This window comes from Zootoca vivipara, chromosome 7 (genome assembly GCF_963506605.1).
Source record: "Zootoca vivipara chromosome 7, rZooViv1.1, whole genome shotgun sequence".
NCBI lineage: Eukaryota > Metazoa > Chordata > Lepidosauria > Squamata > Lacertidae > Zootoca > Zootoca vivipara.
Genome location: NC_083282.1, coordinates 38,576,421 through 38,592,394, shown reverse-complemented (window position 1 = coordinate 38,592,394; position 15,974 = coordinate 38,576,421). Strand labels below are relative to the sequence as shown.

Here is a 15,974-nt window from a genome sequence, read left to right as displayed (position 1 = left end):
AATGGCCTCATGAAAAGTTTATTAGGCCTTTTAAATGCACACTAACACCATATATTTGTCACTTATTCCATAAGCGAACTTCAAATGAATTTATAGCCATGGATAGAATCTAAGAATCTTTGGATTTCTCCTATGCCTCTGCATTTTCTCTTTGAAAGCTTTGCGACCCCAATCAGCAATGGTTATCATTAAGTTGTTATGGTTAATATGAGCTAGAGAACTAGCTTTTAACTACTGGATCGGGACCCATTCGTGGGCTGCAGCCTGATCCAAGGTGGCTCGCAGGAGGAGCACTACCACCATGCACATATATGGTAAAAGATGAATAAAATGGTCACCAAATGAGTGTTTGGGGTAAAAGTGTGTCCTGGATCTGTGAATGTTGAAAATACCCAATTGTGAATGTCAATCTAAGCTGAAGATTTTAGCCTAGCAAACTTACTTCTTTGAGAGAGTTCATTTTTGCACTGAAGTGTGGCGATTTCAGCATACGCAACAGGATATCTAAGCGCAGGTCATCTACTACTGTTACCAAGTCAGGTTGGAATCGCATGCAAAGAAGCTTGATGGCAGACAAGAGTTCAGGGATACTGACCAGCCTCTGTGAAACATAAGAATTATGAGCGCTTTTTAGAGATCTCAATGATGAATTCAAGTGGAAAGGAAGATGCCACCTAAGTTGATGCAGCCTTTGAAACTGCCACATTTCAAAAGGTGAAAATCCGGACACAAAAGTTGTTGAGAATTATTATTATTTTTGCAAAAGTTGTTAAGCTTTTTTTCAGTTTTGCTTTGTCTATCAAACAAGCTTTGCTTAGCTATACAAGATTCGAACCTCCTAAAACAAAGAGTGCAGATTTGCAACTATTGTGGATATGGACTGCTACACAGAAGCAACCATTCTAGCAGGGCCGCTCCACTAAAAGACTTGCTTTATTGGGCTCTTCCTGTCCCTGAACAGTTTCCATTCCACGCTGTCATTGTAGAAATTACAATTTAATTTTTTTAAAAAATGGGCATCCTGAGTTTCCTCTTCCTTCCCAAGCCCTTCTTTCTTGTGCATCATGTGTTTTAGACTGTAAGTCTGTAGGCAGGCACTTTCTTGTATTATCTGACTGTATGTAAGTTGCTCTGGGAACCTTTTTGGCTGAAGAGCTGGGTAAACATGTTCTAAACAGATCATAAATACAGAACAAATTACTTTATAAAGGAAAGTGTGTACTAAGCACACTGCAGCTGACAGCATTAATAGCTAAATCTTCTAATGCTGATTATTTGTCAAGTGTCATTACAAGTGTTTCACCAAACATTAGTCAAGTACACACATTAAAAGCATGGGAGCAGTAGCATTAATTAGCTAAGGGAATGTCAGTTTTACACTTTCAAATTGCAGTTCAAGTTGTAGGTCGCATCTGAAAAATCATGTTTTACCTTGTCCTTCAGGTCCTTCTCTTCAACATTCTGTACATATTTAATCATATTATGAATTACTGGATCCAGCATGGGCTATAAAACAAGAAACAGGCATTCTGTATGTTAAAGAGAAAATGTATCTCCCCACTCCGAGGGCTTTCTTCCAATGGAAAACTTTTATTCCTGCACCCTTCTGAAGATCAGGGAGATTCCCCCAAGTGGGATTTAATGTGGTGCAGAAAGCAAAAATTGCAACCACTCTCCCCCGAGTAAAAGTATATTCCACTCATGATGTGAGTATATGTGAAGTAAGGAAGTAAACAAATTAATTATAAAGTGTTGTATCCACTGCTTGCCTGAGTGGAAAACAGCTCACTCAACCAATCTTTTACCTCACATCCCCCCCCCAGTACACCCCTGAACAACATCTCTGGAGGGCTTTCCGATGGGCTGTGTCATACGCAACCCTCCCCAAAATGGGCAAAGGAAGCAAGGCTCTTGTGCCCAATTTCACACAACATCCCCCTTCCAGGTAAACAGCCCACACTGTTCAATGAAGTCCTCTGAAAAGGCTTTTTAACTGTCTGCAGGGAGGAGGAGAAAGATCAGTTGCACAAGCAACCTTCACATGTAACTGTTAGATACTTCCCAATGTAAAAATAAATACAAATCTATATTGGGGTGGGCAAATGTTAGATTAGGGCCTACTGATTGATCTCTGGGTGGGTTGAAGTAGAACAAGGATTTCCAACTCCCAATTGTTTAAAAATGGCAGCAAAATGACCTCCCCCCCATTCAACTGCTGGAGGAGTGGATTTTTATGTGGAAGGACTGCAAGCTCAGTTTGGTTCTGTCACTAAAAACAAATTCCAGGGTTCAGAATTATTTAATTCTAAGTGTACAAATTAGATCCCAGTCCGCCCACCTCCAATCTATCCCATAAAGGTATCTTGCAGATTATCTAGAGTTATCCAAAACTGACAGTTGTCTTTAACAATAACAGCATCAATGTTAATGTGAGCATCATTTGTTGTTGCTATTATATTATAATAATAATATGAGTTTCAAAACAAATATTTTGCAAATGCAATAACTGAAAAACAAACATAAGGCAATGAATTCCACTTGCTTCACTTTTCTTTTTAAGTTCAGAGCAAGTGACTAATTGTACATAATTTTAAAGAAAGTGCTGTTCGTTACCTGTACTACCGAAGAATTGAGATACTCTGCACAAACCCCCAAAGGCTGAACTAAAGAAGATACTGCCTAGAAGAAAGAGAAAGCATTTAAGAACATACACAGAACAGACCCGAGGCAAATACTGCAAGAAGGATCCCCAAACTGGTCCCTAGCATATGAGGCTAAGACAAGAGAATGGTAACTGATAAAATAGACTGATGAACATGGCTAGTATAGTTTTGCTTGACGACAGCAACAGCAGCAAATACAGCCTAATGTTAATGCAACAAAGCACACCAATTCACACTACAGTTTTAGAAGTTGTGTTTGCTTCACCCAGCACATCTTGAGACTAAAATATTACTTCAGTTCCACAACAACAGAAAATTCGTATTGAACAAGAGCCATCTACTGTGAAAGATTCATAAAACAGAGGGAAATGATTTGGATTTTAACTTACCCCAAGTTCAATATCTTCTGAATGAAGCTTAGACTGAATTGCAGAAAATCCACCTAATTCTGCAAGCTAAATAGGTATACAAACAACACCATCAAAGACATGAATTATATAAATAAAAGTAGTGTGATAGGTCTCAGAAACAGGCATGAATAGATGAGCATTTCCTTCAGTTGTCCACCACGGGAAAGTGTATCAGTAAGGTATGCTGAGTCTAAGGATTTTACTATTTCAGTAATGGAGGTAAAGGTACAACAATAGGAGGAAAGGAAAAGGGAAAACACTACTAGTGCAGTTCTCTCTGTCAAAGCCTCATATTTTTCTGAAGTTCACCTAGAAAACTCAGTTCAATGGCATTTCACTGGTAAATTGATGAGAAATCACTTTAAGAGGTAAAACTATTTTTCCATATGCATCATACATTTCTTCTTACTCTATTACAGCTCCAGAAAATGATGAAAACTCACACATGAACATTTTGCAAGAATAATGCTGCATGTGTGCACACACATACACAATGAGCCTTGGAAGCCTCTCCACAGAACTCTAACCTCTCCCTCATATTTGGTGCTAAAAATACTCATTCTGCTGACAAAAACATTCACCTCTCCCATTGTACAAGTGATGGCCGCTCTTCATGTCCCTTCAAATACTTGCCATTCCTTTCAGTACCACTATAAATTCATCCAATTGATCTCATTTAAAAATATATGCCTAAATATGATTCTCATTCTTCCAGTGCTAACATCCTTCACTGACAGAAGTCCTCTTGCTTTAAATTACAACCCATTCATTCTCTTTTGTGATCTCCCTGAATATAGACATGATGCTAACTCTTCCACTTCAGAGCCTTCCTCAAATGTATCTTATTTCCCTGTATGTCTCTTGACCAACATTTTCACCCTTATTTCCAACTTAAACCCAGCTTAAATATTTGTAACTGTATTTCTTCACAGTCATTCTTCTCATCCTCTTGTCGCCCGCCACCCCACCCCACCCCACCCCACCCCAGAAACTGGTTTTATTTTTGTTTAATGAGTCTGTATAGTGCCTTACATGTGTAGATGGTTCAGAATAAAGAATGCTTTATCATTTACTTACCCTATTCACTAAGTCCACTAGCCATCCATGCGGTTCCTAGTCAACAGAGATGTTAACAAATTAGTAGCATTTCCCCCACAAGGATACTTTGTAAAATAATGGTGTTTTAATTGTGTGTTTCATTTAGAGCTCTAGATTACTTCATGCATGACTGGTCACTGCAAATACAACACATGTACTGCCTGCCAACAACTGCTCAGATAAGGCACCTAACATTTCTGGATGAGATTGTTAGCACTATCCACTTCCTAAACGTTGCCTAACCTATTATAATGTATTATGGTCTATGAGTCAATGATTCTATGGCAAGATTAGGATATGGAGTTGGTGACTCAGAATCAGTTATATTAACCCATAATGGAGTAGAAGGGTTTTTGTTTTTCTTAAGGAATGAAATTAGAAGCAATATTTTGGCACCAACAAGCTCAATGCTGCAAAAGTGTCTAAAAAGTCTCATGATCAAATTTTTATTTATCCATATACATTAAAAAAGGTAGTTATATCACTTCCTTAGCCACTATTCAGATCGAAAAGGACTGGAAATTATCACACCCATACGATAGTCTAAACCACAGCTACAGTGTGGTCACCACTAAGATCTAGAAGAGAGCACTGTGGTTAGAGTGGTAATTAAACCCTTAGTATAGTCAAAGTAGCAGAAATAATAGCACACCAAAGGCTACTGTCAATGAGACAGATTGATAAATTGTTAGATATGGGAAAGGGGGTGGGGAGGAAATGACAATGTTTATTTCAAGTGTCACACATACTGCACTAAAACACAACTTTATCTGACTTCTAGTAAGAGACCTGAAGTGTACACATTTACCTTCTGGAAAGTAGATATGGGCGAGACAGCATACATATTGCCCTCTCCAAATACTTCTGCCCAGTTCCTTTGGCACACTTTCATTCGGTTCTTGAAATGGTACTCATTATCAGGATTAAGAGCCTAGAGCGAAAGGTGTGGCAAGAAAGAAGACATATAGGATTAGCAATTTTCCAATGTAAAACACATTTGGATCAAGTGGCATTTCATCAGGTTTTCCTTCCTAGGAAAGAAAAGTGTTTGAACATCAAGAAGTACATACACTTTTGCAGAAGCAGCACCAGAACTTCAGAGTGAAGAAACAGAAGACATGGCTTTAGTATCTCAAAACCAATTTTCTTTGACAAAACACTGGGTGGCTATTGGAGCCTAGACGGGCGAAATGCATTGGTTCGGATTTTGTTTATATAGATATTAACATGGATGCTTAACTTTGGCTTTTAAAATGAAAAGTGAAATATTGTGTACACGGACACAAACATCAAAAAACAGCCCTATACCAGGCTAGACTGTTTGCTCATCCGCTCCAGTATGGTCTATTCTGACAAGCACCAGCTCTTCAGGGTTGCAGACAGAGGGAGATCTTTCCTATTGCCTACTACCACCTGATCCTTCTAACTGAAGATGCCAGAAATTGAACCTATTGCAGACGATGTGCTCTACCACTGAGATATGGTCACTCCCTCTTCACATTTCTTAAAAACAGTAAATTGACAAGTTGAAAGTCACTGCAGGCAGTGGAATACCAAGTGTCAAAGCAATGTACGAACATACATCTTGCTAAGTAATTAATTATATTATCTATCCTTTAGAACCTAAGTGTTTTGAATTTCCAAATATACAAGAAAACCAAGGTTTGGAGCTGCTTGTTCCAGTTCTTGGATAATGACACAACAGCCATAACTATGGTTTGTAAGTTCAGACATGGCAAACCAGAATAGTACAAGCCATGGTTCAAAAACCCACTTCAAACCATGGTTTCTTATTCTGATTCAATGGGTACTGTCTTGTCAATTCAAAATGTCTTGTCAATTCAAACATCACACTAAGTCATAGTTAAAAGCTTCCATAATCATGATTTGGCGGAATGTATTGATTGAATATGCAAATTGGATATAACCAAGAAATGTCTTCTATAGATTTTACATTTTAATAAACCATGCATTTTCATGCTGAATAGCCTTGAGATCAAGTAACTGCAATACCATTGTGAGTACAGCGAGAAGACCAACAGGGATAGGATCTTGCTTTATCCTCTCTGCAACCAGATCTACTAGTAGCATCAACATGTTGTAGATTCCCTCATGGATTTCAGTACCCCATTTATGAACAGCACTTGATGTCAACAGCTGCAAAGAAGCACAGGATGTGTTAAAATGCTGACATGGATCTACAAGGGGAAAAGAGTACCTTTTTGCTAGCCTTGAAATGCTTTTGGAGCTATGGTATCTATTTAGCAACAAACAACTTCTGAAGGCAGATTTTAAACCTGGAAAGAACAGCCGGCCTCTACCTTAGCTCCCCATCCCAGTTTTAAGAAGATTCAATTTTTAAAGGTAAAGGTAAAGGGACTCCTGACCATTAGGTCCAGTCACGGACGACTGTGGGGTTGCGGCGCTCATCTCTCTTTACTGGCCGAGGGAGCCGGCGTACAGCTTCTGGGTCATGTGGCCAGCATGACAAAGCCGCTTCTGGCAAACCAGAGCAGCGCACAGAAACGCCATTTACCTTCCCGCCAAAGCGGTACCTATTTATCTACTTGCACTTTGATATGCTTTCGAACTGCTAGGTTAGCATTTTTAGGCATAGCATATTTAGAGAACACAGTATCTTCAATACATTCTAAGACTAGAGGTGGCTAGGAGAACATCTTCACTTGGCATACCTCACTAATCCACTTAAAAAACAAAACAAAACCCTGTCCTTATTCCTACAAACATTTCTCAATATCCCCATTCTCCTGTCCCCATTTGCTGTCCCAATAAAAAAATGACCTATTTTGTAGAACACAAAATTGCTGCATCGTGCCAAAGAAAAATCAAATGCAGCTCTTAACTCTGCAAATTTGAAGTGGAATAGCAGAATAATATGTCAACCATGTCCATTAGTAATATTGTAACTTGCCCTCTCTCTCCTTACTTGCTACAGAATCAGAATGTAGCAAGCTCCCACTTTATGAGTTACCGCCTACTCTCCTATCTAAAACACTGGATAGAATCCACTGTCATTTTCTTTTACACCTACTTTTTTAAATGCTTCAGGCATACATCTGTCCATAAACCTTCTGCAGTTTTCATCAGAATCCGAAAGCCCTTATTTAACAGGAAAAAAGGAGGAGTTAGGATCCTGCAAAGTTTTGCAAGCTACAGACTGAAGTTCACAGGGCTACCCAAACAAGATTTTTGTTGGTTCACACAAACAGCACTCCTGCCTACCAATTATTTTAACAATGAAGAAACTCAAAGAAGTTATAGTTTTAATAAGGAGAAATGAATGAAATAAAACAGTGCAGATTTCTAAAAGTCAACACAGAAGCAACAATGCTTTCTAAAGCTCCATATTTTTGTGCTTAAAAGGAAGGGGCAAGGTATTGCTCACAAAGGCCAGGATCCAGAATACTATGAACAAAGGAGACTTTAGATATTTTCTTATTCAAGTGAGGGACTTTCGAAAGTAGTTTATGATATGGCACTGGAGTCAGAAATTCTATGATGGTACCGGTAGTTCACATGAGACAGAACAGCTCTATGGATCCCAGGCAGAGTTTGTTGGCTGGCACAGTACATTACAGCAAAGGTAATAAAGGGTGAGCATTGCTCTGTTTTCTCTGTGGATGCAGATGCTTCCAGCTGGAGCGTATAGAGTATCAGTGACATAAATGCTCTTCACTTCATCTGAAGCATCCAGATGAAAAACGGGGAAGGGGGAGACATCATACTCAAGAGCAGAAGACAGAATCCCCAACCTAGGAACTATTTTGTTTCTTTAATGGTGTTTATCCTTGGGAAAAGATAAAACACTTCTGAGCACATCAGATGTGCCACACACCATCTGCGGCAGAAGTAAGCAGGCAATGCTTCATGCTGAACAGCTGCAATTTTGCTATAATTTCATGATGATACTGATTATGCACAGACAACTTAAATAGTTCCCTGAAGCATAGGTCTTGCAGCATCATTTATCATCCTGAGTAAGGATCATTGCACAAAGCACATGCTATAAACCTGAAGGGTGCAAATGCAGACTGCTTATATTTACAGGGCTGCACTAGACAGAGGTACATATCTGCACTGTAAACAAAAGATTACACATTCAACCAGCATCTATAAGACCGTCCTTTCAAATTTAGGCCCAATACATATCCTGTGACTTGGTATTTTCCACAGCATGCAAAATCAGAAGAGCCAATATGTGCAGGCATGCATAGAATGTATTTATTTATAAGGCTTTGGCTGTAATGCCAGTGTCCTCAATGTGGTTTTTGTGTGCAATAGCACCTGTGAAAGCCTCTCTCACCATCAGTGAAAGGCTCTGTACTCCCCTTACCCACCATGCTATGACTTCACTCCCTGCCCCTTCAGAAGTAAGGAGAGATTTCTGCTTGGAAAAGAAAGCTGTGAAAGGAAGTAGGAGGAGTGCCATTCCCACTTCCTCTTCAAACTCTTTTGTTTTCTAGCCTGAAATCACCATCCAAGTAGAACACAGAGTGACCAGGAGAGAAAGTGTTTTGTAAAAAAGAGTAAGAGGGGGCTAAGAAAAGAGGGACCTAGCGAAGGAGAGAAGGGAAGGAACAGAACACTGTGTGTAGGTTTTGTCCTTCTCTTGGGGGGGGGGCATTCTGCATTTTTATTTTTAAATTCTTGTTTCAAATTCTTTCCTCCCTGGAGCAGTCTGTATTTTGTCATTCTCCCCTTCCCAACCTTCTCCTCTCTTATTTTGTTTGTTTCCCACACTTTCCTGGCCACCCGTACTGTATCTGCATTTGACTCTTTTGTTTCCCCCTGTTCTCTAGGGTTTGTGAGCCTTTACTTGTTTTTTCTTCCTCCAGGCCTACCTTCTTCCCAGGAGATATACAATGTATGGTAAGCAAGTCGTGGGGTGGGGTGGGGTGGGGGTGAGAGGCATACTTCCCAAAATTTGTGACTAGGCATGACACTCACAGCAGTCATGTTATGACCTGCAGCCTTCTCTGCCATGCCTGCTCCACAGCAGCAATTTTGTGGTGTTATTCACAACACCTTCTGAAAATGCCAAATATGCCTATGGGCCCGGGAAAGCTAGGGGCCCTGCTGTAATTCAATGAGGACAGCTGATTGCTCCCATATCTGTAAGACAGTAATTTTTAATCTGTCCACTTGCACCCTCCTCAAGGTATTCCTCTTTCTGAGACCCCATTTCAAATGAAATATTTTTATATCCCAACAATTTGCATTTGCTCTGATTTAATAATAAAGGAAAGTGACTGAGTACATGAACAGTTAATTTCTCTTATCCCTTAACTAAGGCATATTTCATTAAGAATGTATGTGATCAGTGGGAGGGGGAAATCTAGGGCACACAACTCCAGTCCTATATAGGTCTGAACCTCAGCAGGGCCCCACTGCTCTTGGCACACTCTATAAGGCTGGATAACATGCATTCCTCATCATACAAGGTTCACTTTATTCTCTCACTCTTCACTTCCACTTCTGCAAAGAAGGCTCAACACCTTTACACTCCTGTGATGCAATAAAAGGAATCTGAGTGAGCCTTCCACTCACCCTTAAGTGCTTGCAGGCAGTCTCCAAACATGTTCAGTTTAGTGTGGAGAGATAGCTTATACAGTCCTTGGCTCATTCTATACAGCTGAATCACCCCTGACTGTGCACCACACACAAATAGCCAAAAAGCTACGTTATCCTCTTTCACCAATAAAACAAGTTTTCTCAGCTTTTGCTGCCTGTGTCTGACCATATGCACCAACACTCTAAGCTCAGTAATGTCTGGCAGTGGTTCTGCAAGGTTACAGGAGTCTTTCCTCGCTCAGCCTACCTGAAAGATGCCAGATATTGATCTTGGGATCTTTTGCATGCAAAGCACATACTCTACCAATAACTTTTGGTCCTTCTCTTATGCAGAGATGCCATGCTACTGCCTGCCCCCCCTTTTTAACTTCTAGCATCATCAAAAGCTCAGGGGTGAAATCCAAATAAGCAGTTCTGCTGACACAAAGATTTCCTCTTTTCAAGGGAACTTCTCTCCCTAAGCTATCTCCCCAAATCTGCTCCAGAGGGTTCAGGCTATCCCCAGAACACATTTAAGGGGCACACAGGCAGAGAAGTTCTGTTGTGCAATCTAATTTGTTGAATACCACCCCAGAAGTGTAGTCAATTAGACCAGGGGTCCCCAAACTAAGGCCCGGGGATCGGATGCGGCCCAATCGCCTTCTAAATCCGGCCCGCGGATGGTCCGGGAATCAGCATGTTTTTACATGAGTAGAATGTGTCCTTTTATTTAAAATACACCTCTGGGTTATTTGTGGGGCCTGCCTGGTGTTTTTACATGAGTAGAATGTGTCCTTTTATTTAAAATGCATCTCTGGGTTATTTGTGGGGCATAGGAATTAGTTCATTTTTTTCTCCAAAATATAGTCCGGCCCCCCACAAGGTCTGAGGAACAGTGGACCGGCCCCCTGCTGAAAAAGTTTGCGGACCCCTGAATTAGACCCTCCACACCAGCCAAGCAAAGAGATTCCCAAGACTTCATTGGAGACTTACGTTATGAGGCAGGGGCTCTACGAGTTTGGACACCCCAATAAAATAAAGACCCTACCGGTAGTAAGGATTTAGATTCCTGAAATGAGGAAAAAGAAGGCGTGCACACACATACAGATCTAAGCCACAGTTATCAGTGATGCCACTGGAACCATTTTTGTGCCTCCCTTCGCAAATACCTTTCCAAGTTCCCTTTCTATGTGCCAAGCAGAAATAACTAGGAAATAATTGCTAGGTATTCCACAGTTTGAGAAATTCGTTTTCAGAAGACCTTGTGACATTTTCATAATGAGAAAAGACCAATCTCTTTCCACACCAAATAATCACCTTTAGCATCACATGCATACACTCTTCCAAGTGTGCAAAAGTTCCACTGAAATGTTGCAAACTAGTGTTTCCACCATGTAATTATACTGCAATTATACTACAAGCATTTCCATATCAAAAAGCATTACTACCAGCCTTTTTATAAATTAGCAGCTCCTTTGTTTTTGCTGCAACAAAACAACAGTTAACTTTCTATAATTGCCTGAAGAGCCCTGCTCTTGGCAATATGTTTAAGCAAGTTTATAAAAGAAATTTCATTTTCACCCCGGTATTTGAGCATACCAGCCTATTCAACAGTTTGTTAACCACAAAATAAAATAATATTTAAGAAGGGATATATTTGTGCTTGTTTTCAAATGTTCTAAAGATCACCCATAATTCAAAAGTGATTCTGAAACATTTGATTAAAAGGTGAAAGCGTCAACTTAAAAATGCACAGCACTCTACTGAAGCCAAGAGATTCATACTACTCCCAACAAGAAAATATTTTGTTAATTAAACACCTGTTACCAACATGCAACGTGGAAAAAGGTGAAGCCAAAAGCTATTTGAGTAGACAAGTTTTTACTGCCAAGTCATCATTAACATAAAAGTCAACATTTCTATGATTTTACTTTAAAAAAAAGGTTGCAACTTACCCAGCCTTGCAAGATAAGTGGATGCAATTAAACACTTGCCAAGAGATTCTTCCCGCTTATATGGAATGGACCAATGATCTGTTAATACTCTGCTCTCCAGTTCATAAAGATTTGTTGTAGGAAACTCGATACCTTCTCCAGAGCAGTTCCCATTTTCGTCATTTTTCTGTTGAAAAGAAGCCACAGTTAGCTGTATGAAGAAGCCACAGTTAGTTGTTCTACTTACTTACTGGCTGTTATAAAAAGGCATTGTAGCAGATCCATACCAGAAAACCTGACATTCCAACTACAAAGCAACTCCTGTGCAACAGAAATTCCACTTCTTAACTCAGAAAACAAAGCCTATTTGCTGTCCTCTTTTCCCACCATTTCTGCACCCAGCAGAAAAATAAGGAAGTGCCAGAAAAAGTAGGGAAGATTAATGCAGAATCTAGCACTGTGACAAATATATGCACAGTGGTGAGACAGATGTACTACCATCATTTACTTAAAAGTTTTCCTAGATTACTGAATCAAAAGTCTGGAAAGGATTGAAGGGCATTATTCCAATCATTTTCAAACCAAAAAGAAATCACCTAATTATTTAGCAGATATAGAATACAACTTCTGATAATCACATAATTGATCCAACATGCTAACAATGAAATATTAACTGCCCAGCCACTGATCTGGTCATAACAGACCCACAAGCCAGCCACTCTTACTAAGGCTCTGCTTCCCCACTATGCAACAAAAATGCAGCGTCTCCTAATAATATAAGAGCAGAAGTCAATCTATGCCAACATTCTGTCCCTACAGTGACCCGTCAGATACCTATGGAAACCCCCAAGCAGAACATGAGCACAATAGCACTTTCCGGTTTATGACTCAAAGCAACTGGTATTCAGAGGCATACTGCCAATCATACTGGAGACGGTAACTATATAGCCATTATAATGAGCAACCACTAATATGTAGTCTTACCTTGGTATCAACCTCTGCTTTATATGGCAGGAGGAGATACGGAATATACAGCTACCCTAGTTCTGCATTACAGTGGATGTGTACACTGACTGTGTGACTGTGCCTCTCTTTTCTGCATTTACTGGACTACTCATCTGTCCAAGATCATAATGCATACGAGAAGTGAGTGCACCACTTCTGAGGTAAGAAAGAAAAGCATGAAAAAGACCATCACCATGTTGGAGAGCAGCTGGACCTACAACTTTGTGAAGAGCTCTTTCCACACTGAAAGGCTTGCAGCTATCACATCTGCATCTACATAGGGTTATAGCAATCATATCAAACAAATCAATATCGATCTATCTGGCCTGGAACTTATCTTCTCCTTTATATCTAAATAACCAAATCATCACTACTGCAATGAATAAGGAAACAGAGTACACCATAATCTCAAAACAAAGTTTGGTTTAGAATCTTTACAGATATCTATTTGCCTTATCTAGTTTATAAACCATTCTGCTGTAGTTACTTTCTAATTATTTTTCACATTTTGAGCAAAAGATTTTGAAATCCATAGGCACAGATCTACAAGGCTAAGGTGGACTCCCATAAGCGGAAATAAAAGCAAACAAAGAGCAAGATGGTATCTGACCCACCCCCCAACTAATGTAGCCTGTGTGGACAGCACATTCCTTCAACTAATTTATAATACTGTAAAGCAAATAAGGTCATTTATGCCACTTTCTCATCAGTTTCATTTCCTATGGAGCCATTTCTACAAACAGAAAGCACATAACCCACATTTCATTTTATAAATCCCTGCTCTCTCCCCCATTCCCCAAACACCACTTAAATTTACCTACTTCCGTCTACAAGGCCTAACAATTCGAATAATTTGTTGCAATTAACGAAGAGAGGCTTTAACATTTTTTTATTGCAAACAAATAGTTTGAGCACCCTAGGTCAAAAGGCATCCAATGCTGCTCAAAGCAGTGGAGCCTATGAAATACTTCACCATGTACAAGATTGGGTAGTAAGCGCTGGCCATTGTTCAGCTTGAGATTTAACCTTTTTTTGAAAGTGCCAACAGGATGCAAATTGATGCCAAGCATTGGATCTAACAATAAAACTCTCATGGACACACATAGCTACCACAAAAAAGACCAAAACCATGACTCACTGCACACTGGCTAGTCAGTGAGCAGGCTATTTTCGATCATTGTATGTACTTGGACAAGGTTCAAAACTTGTGAACTAGTAGTCACAGGTTGTTTTTCCAGTACCACTCCACTGTCTCATTTATTGCTTTCATTTCCTGGTCTAACAAGCACTCTCTCTGTATTAAAAACAACTGCACATTCATAAAATAATGCTTCCTATCTGAGAATGAACATTAAGTACTGTAGAACAGGAAACTATTATCTAGGAAAGCAACAACAAACTGAAAGCACGGACATTAAATACTATCTTTTCAATGGATTGAAATATAGAAAACAACATTGTGGTTATAGAACAGCATTTGAGAATGGTGAGCACTGCAGTAAGAATATAAGAGAGCCTTGCTGCATTTTCTCACAGTGGTCAACTAGACGTCTATGGGAAATTCAGGAGCAGTTCATAAGTGGCCATCACTAGTTTAACAGTGTTCTACGTAAAGAAATACTTCCCTTTGTCCATCTTGAATTTTCTGTTACCCAGCTTCATTAGACAGCCATGGGCTCTGATATTCTGAGAACACCCTACCCACTTTCTCTGCACCATGCATGCATCTCTATCATGTCCCCCCCCCCTTCACATTTTTTTTCTAAGCAAATGTTGGAACCTTCCCTCACACCCCTCCGCTTATTGAACCCTTTTCAGCATTACAATATCCACACACTGGGTCAAATTTTCATTGTGCTATCCATCAAAACCTCAAAATCGTGTTTCTGACCAGCCACCATTTAGGATTCCCCACCCCAAAGCGCATCACATGAAAACAGCCCTTTTTATCCAAGATAACAACTAGAAAAGCAAGGAAAACTCTTAGATATCTTCATATTGTGATACCACATGCTACATAATCTCTCAACATTTATAATCTCTCTCAGAACATACACTTGCAAATATACAATTATGCATCCTAAGTATGGTGGTTCAACTGATTCCCACAGAGATCAAGTGATGCTTGTAGAACCTTTAGGAAATTCCCTAGCAGTTGTCTGCCCCTTGTGCCTGGCTCAATGATGTGCACAGGAGAAGAGGCAAAATAAAAACATGAAATGATGCTATTATTGGGCTAAGTGATGCAATACATATACTGTGGGTTATGGAATATATGTAGGGAGGAATGCTTTTTTTTAGTGTGGTGGTAGTGGCATCCTGATGATAACAAAGAGAACACTTAATATTTGCAAAGGGATCTTCCCTTCAAGAGGAAAAAATACTGCACAAGCTCAGAAGTGCTCAGTCTTGGCCTTACCCTAATGCAGTTTCAACAAAGATTCCAATCCCCTCACATATGCCCATTTATGTCCCAAACTCAATCTACTTAACTAGGCTAAAACAAGATACAACCAATCTTTGATAGAACCAATACCCACGACCTCCAACACAGTGGAGAAACCTCTGAGGCTTTGCAGAAGAGCCTCGTGATGTTAGACTGCAGAGCAAGTAGGAGAAGTACAGGGTCAGAGGTTGCTGCTAAGAGCAGAACAGCAGCCTCCACGCTATCCATCATGGCAATGAGAGCCAGAAACAACATCACATATGTTATTCAGTCAGCACTGAGCTACTGTGAGGCTGGACAGTGCATGGCAGTACCACATTATTTGCAAAACTAGCATACCAAACAATGCTACACATGACAGCAAAATCTAGAGCACAAAACTACACATCATTTATCTGAATCATTTATAAGTTACCTTTCAAGGTGTACCCTCCCAAGGTGTGTTTTTTTAGCACAATAAAACTACATAATAATTACTGAAAAAATAGCAGCACAAAAACCCAGCAACAGGATCACAAAAAGCCTGGCAGAACAAAATAAACTCTTCAGGGCCCACATAAAATACTGAAGTGGAGGGTTCAAACAAATTTATTGGAGGGAAAACTTTGGGAGATGTGGTGTCCCGTCTCATCCCAAAAAGCCCTGTCTCTAGTACCGTATCTGCAAACTTGATTGTTTTTAATGGTAGGCCAGACAATAGGGTCCACAAGGATTATCTTGCACCTAGAGTTCACTCGTAAGAGCGAACAACCTACCATATTCCAAAACAATTAAAGGCTTTAAATGTTAAACTCAGCAGCAGTTTGAATTGAGCTTAGAAGAAACAGGCAATGAAAGTAACTGAAGC

General features: G+C 39.8%; 1 protein-coding gene across 2 annotated transcripts in view; it reads right to left on the bottom strand.

Annotated features, from left to right (window-relative positions):
* Nucleotides 1–15,974, bottom strand: part of USP24 (ubiquitin specific peptidase 24) — an 82,067-nt gene that overhangs the window by 50,993 nt on the left and 15,100 nt on the right. The window contains exons 1-10 of one of the 2 annotated variants that reach the window (XM_035123914.2): nucleotides 11,964–14,410; nucleotides 11,698–11,863; nucleotides 7,224–7,291; nucleotides 6,185–6,328; nucleotides 4,980–5,102; nucleotides 4,151–4,186; nucleotides 3,053–3,118; nucleotides 2,614–2,679; nucleotides 1,432–1,506; nucleotides 443–601 (exon numbers count right to left, since the gene is read on the bottom strand). In XM_035123914.2, the coding sequence (XP_034979805.2) occupies nucleotides 443–601; nucleotides 1,432–1,506; nucleotides 2,614–2,679; nucleotides 3,053–3,118; nucleotides 4,151–4,186; nucleotides 4,980–5,102; nucleotides 6,185–6,328; nucleotides 7,224–7,291; nucleotides 11,698–11,863; nucleotides 11,964–11,978 (918 nt within the window). In that variant the 5' untranslated portion in view covers nucleotides 11,979–14,410. Of the gene's footprint in view, nucleotides 1–442; nucleotides 602–1,431; nucleotides 1,507–2,613; nucleotides 2,680–3,052; nucleotides 3,119–4,150; nucleotides 4,187–4,979; nucleotides 5,103–6,184; nucleotides 6,329–7,223; nucleotides 7,292–11,697; nucleotides 11,864–11,963; nucleotides 14,411–15,974 lie in introns of those variants that run through there. The other variant, XM_035123913.2, reaches the window with a different exon arrangement.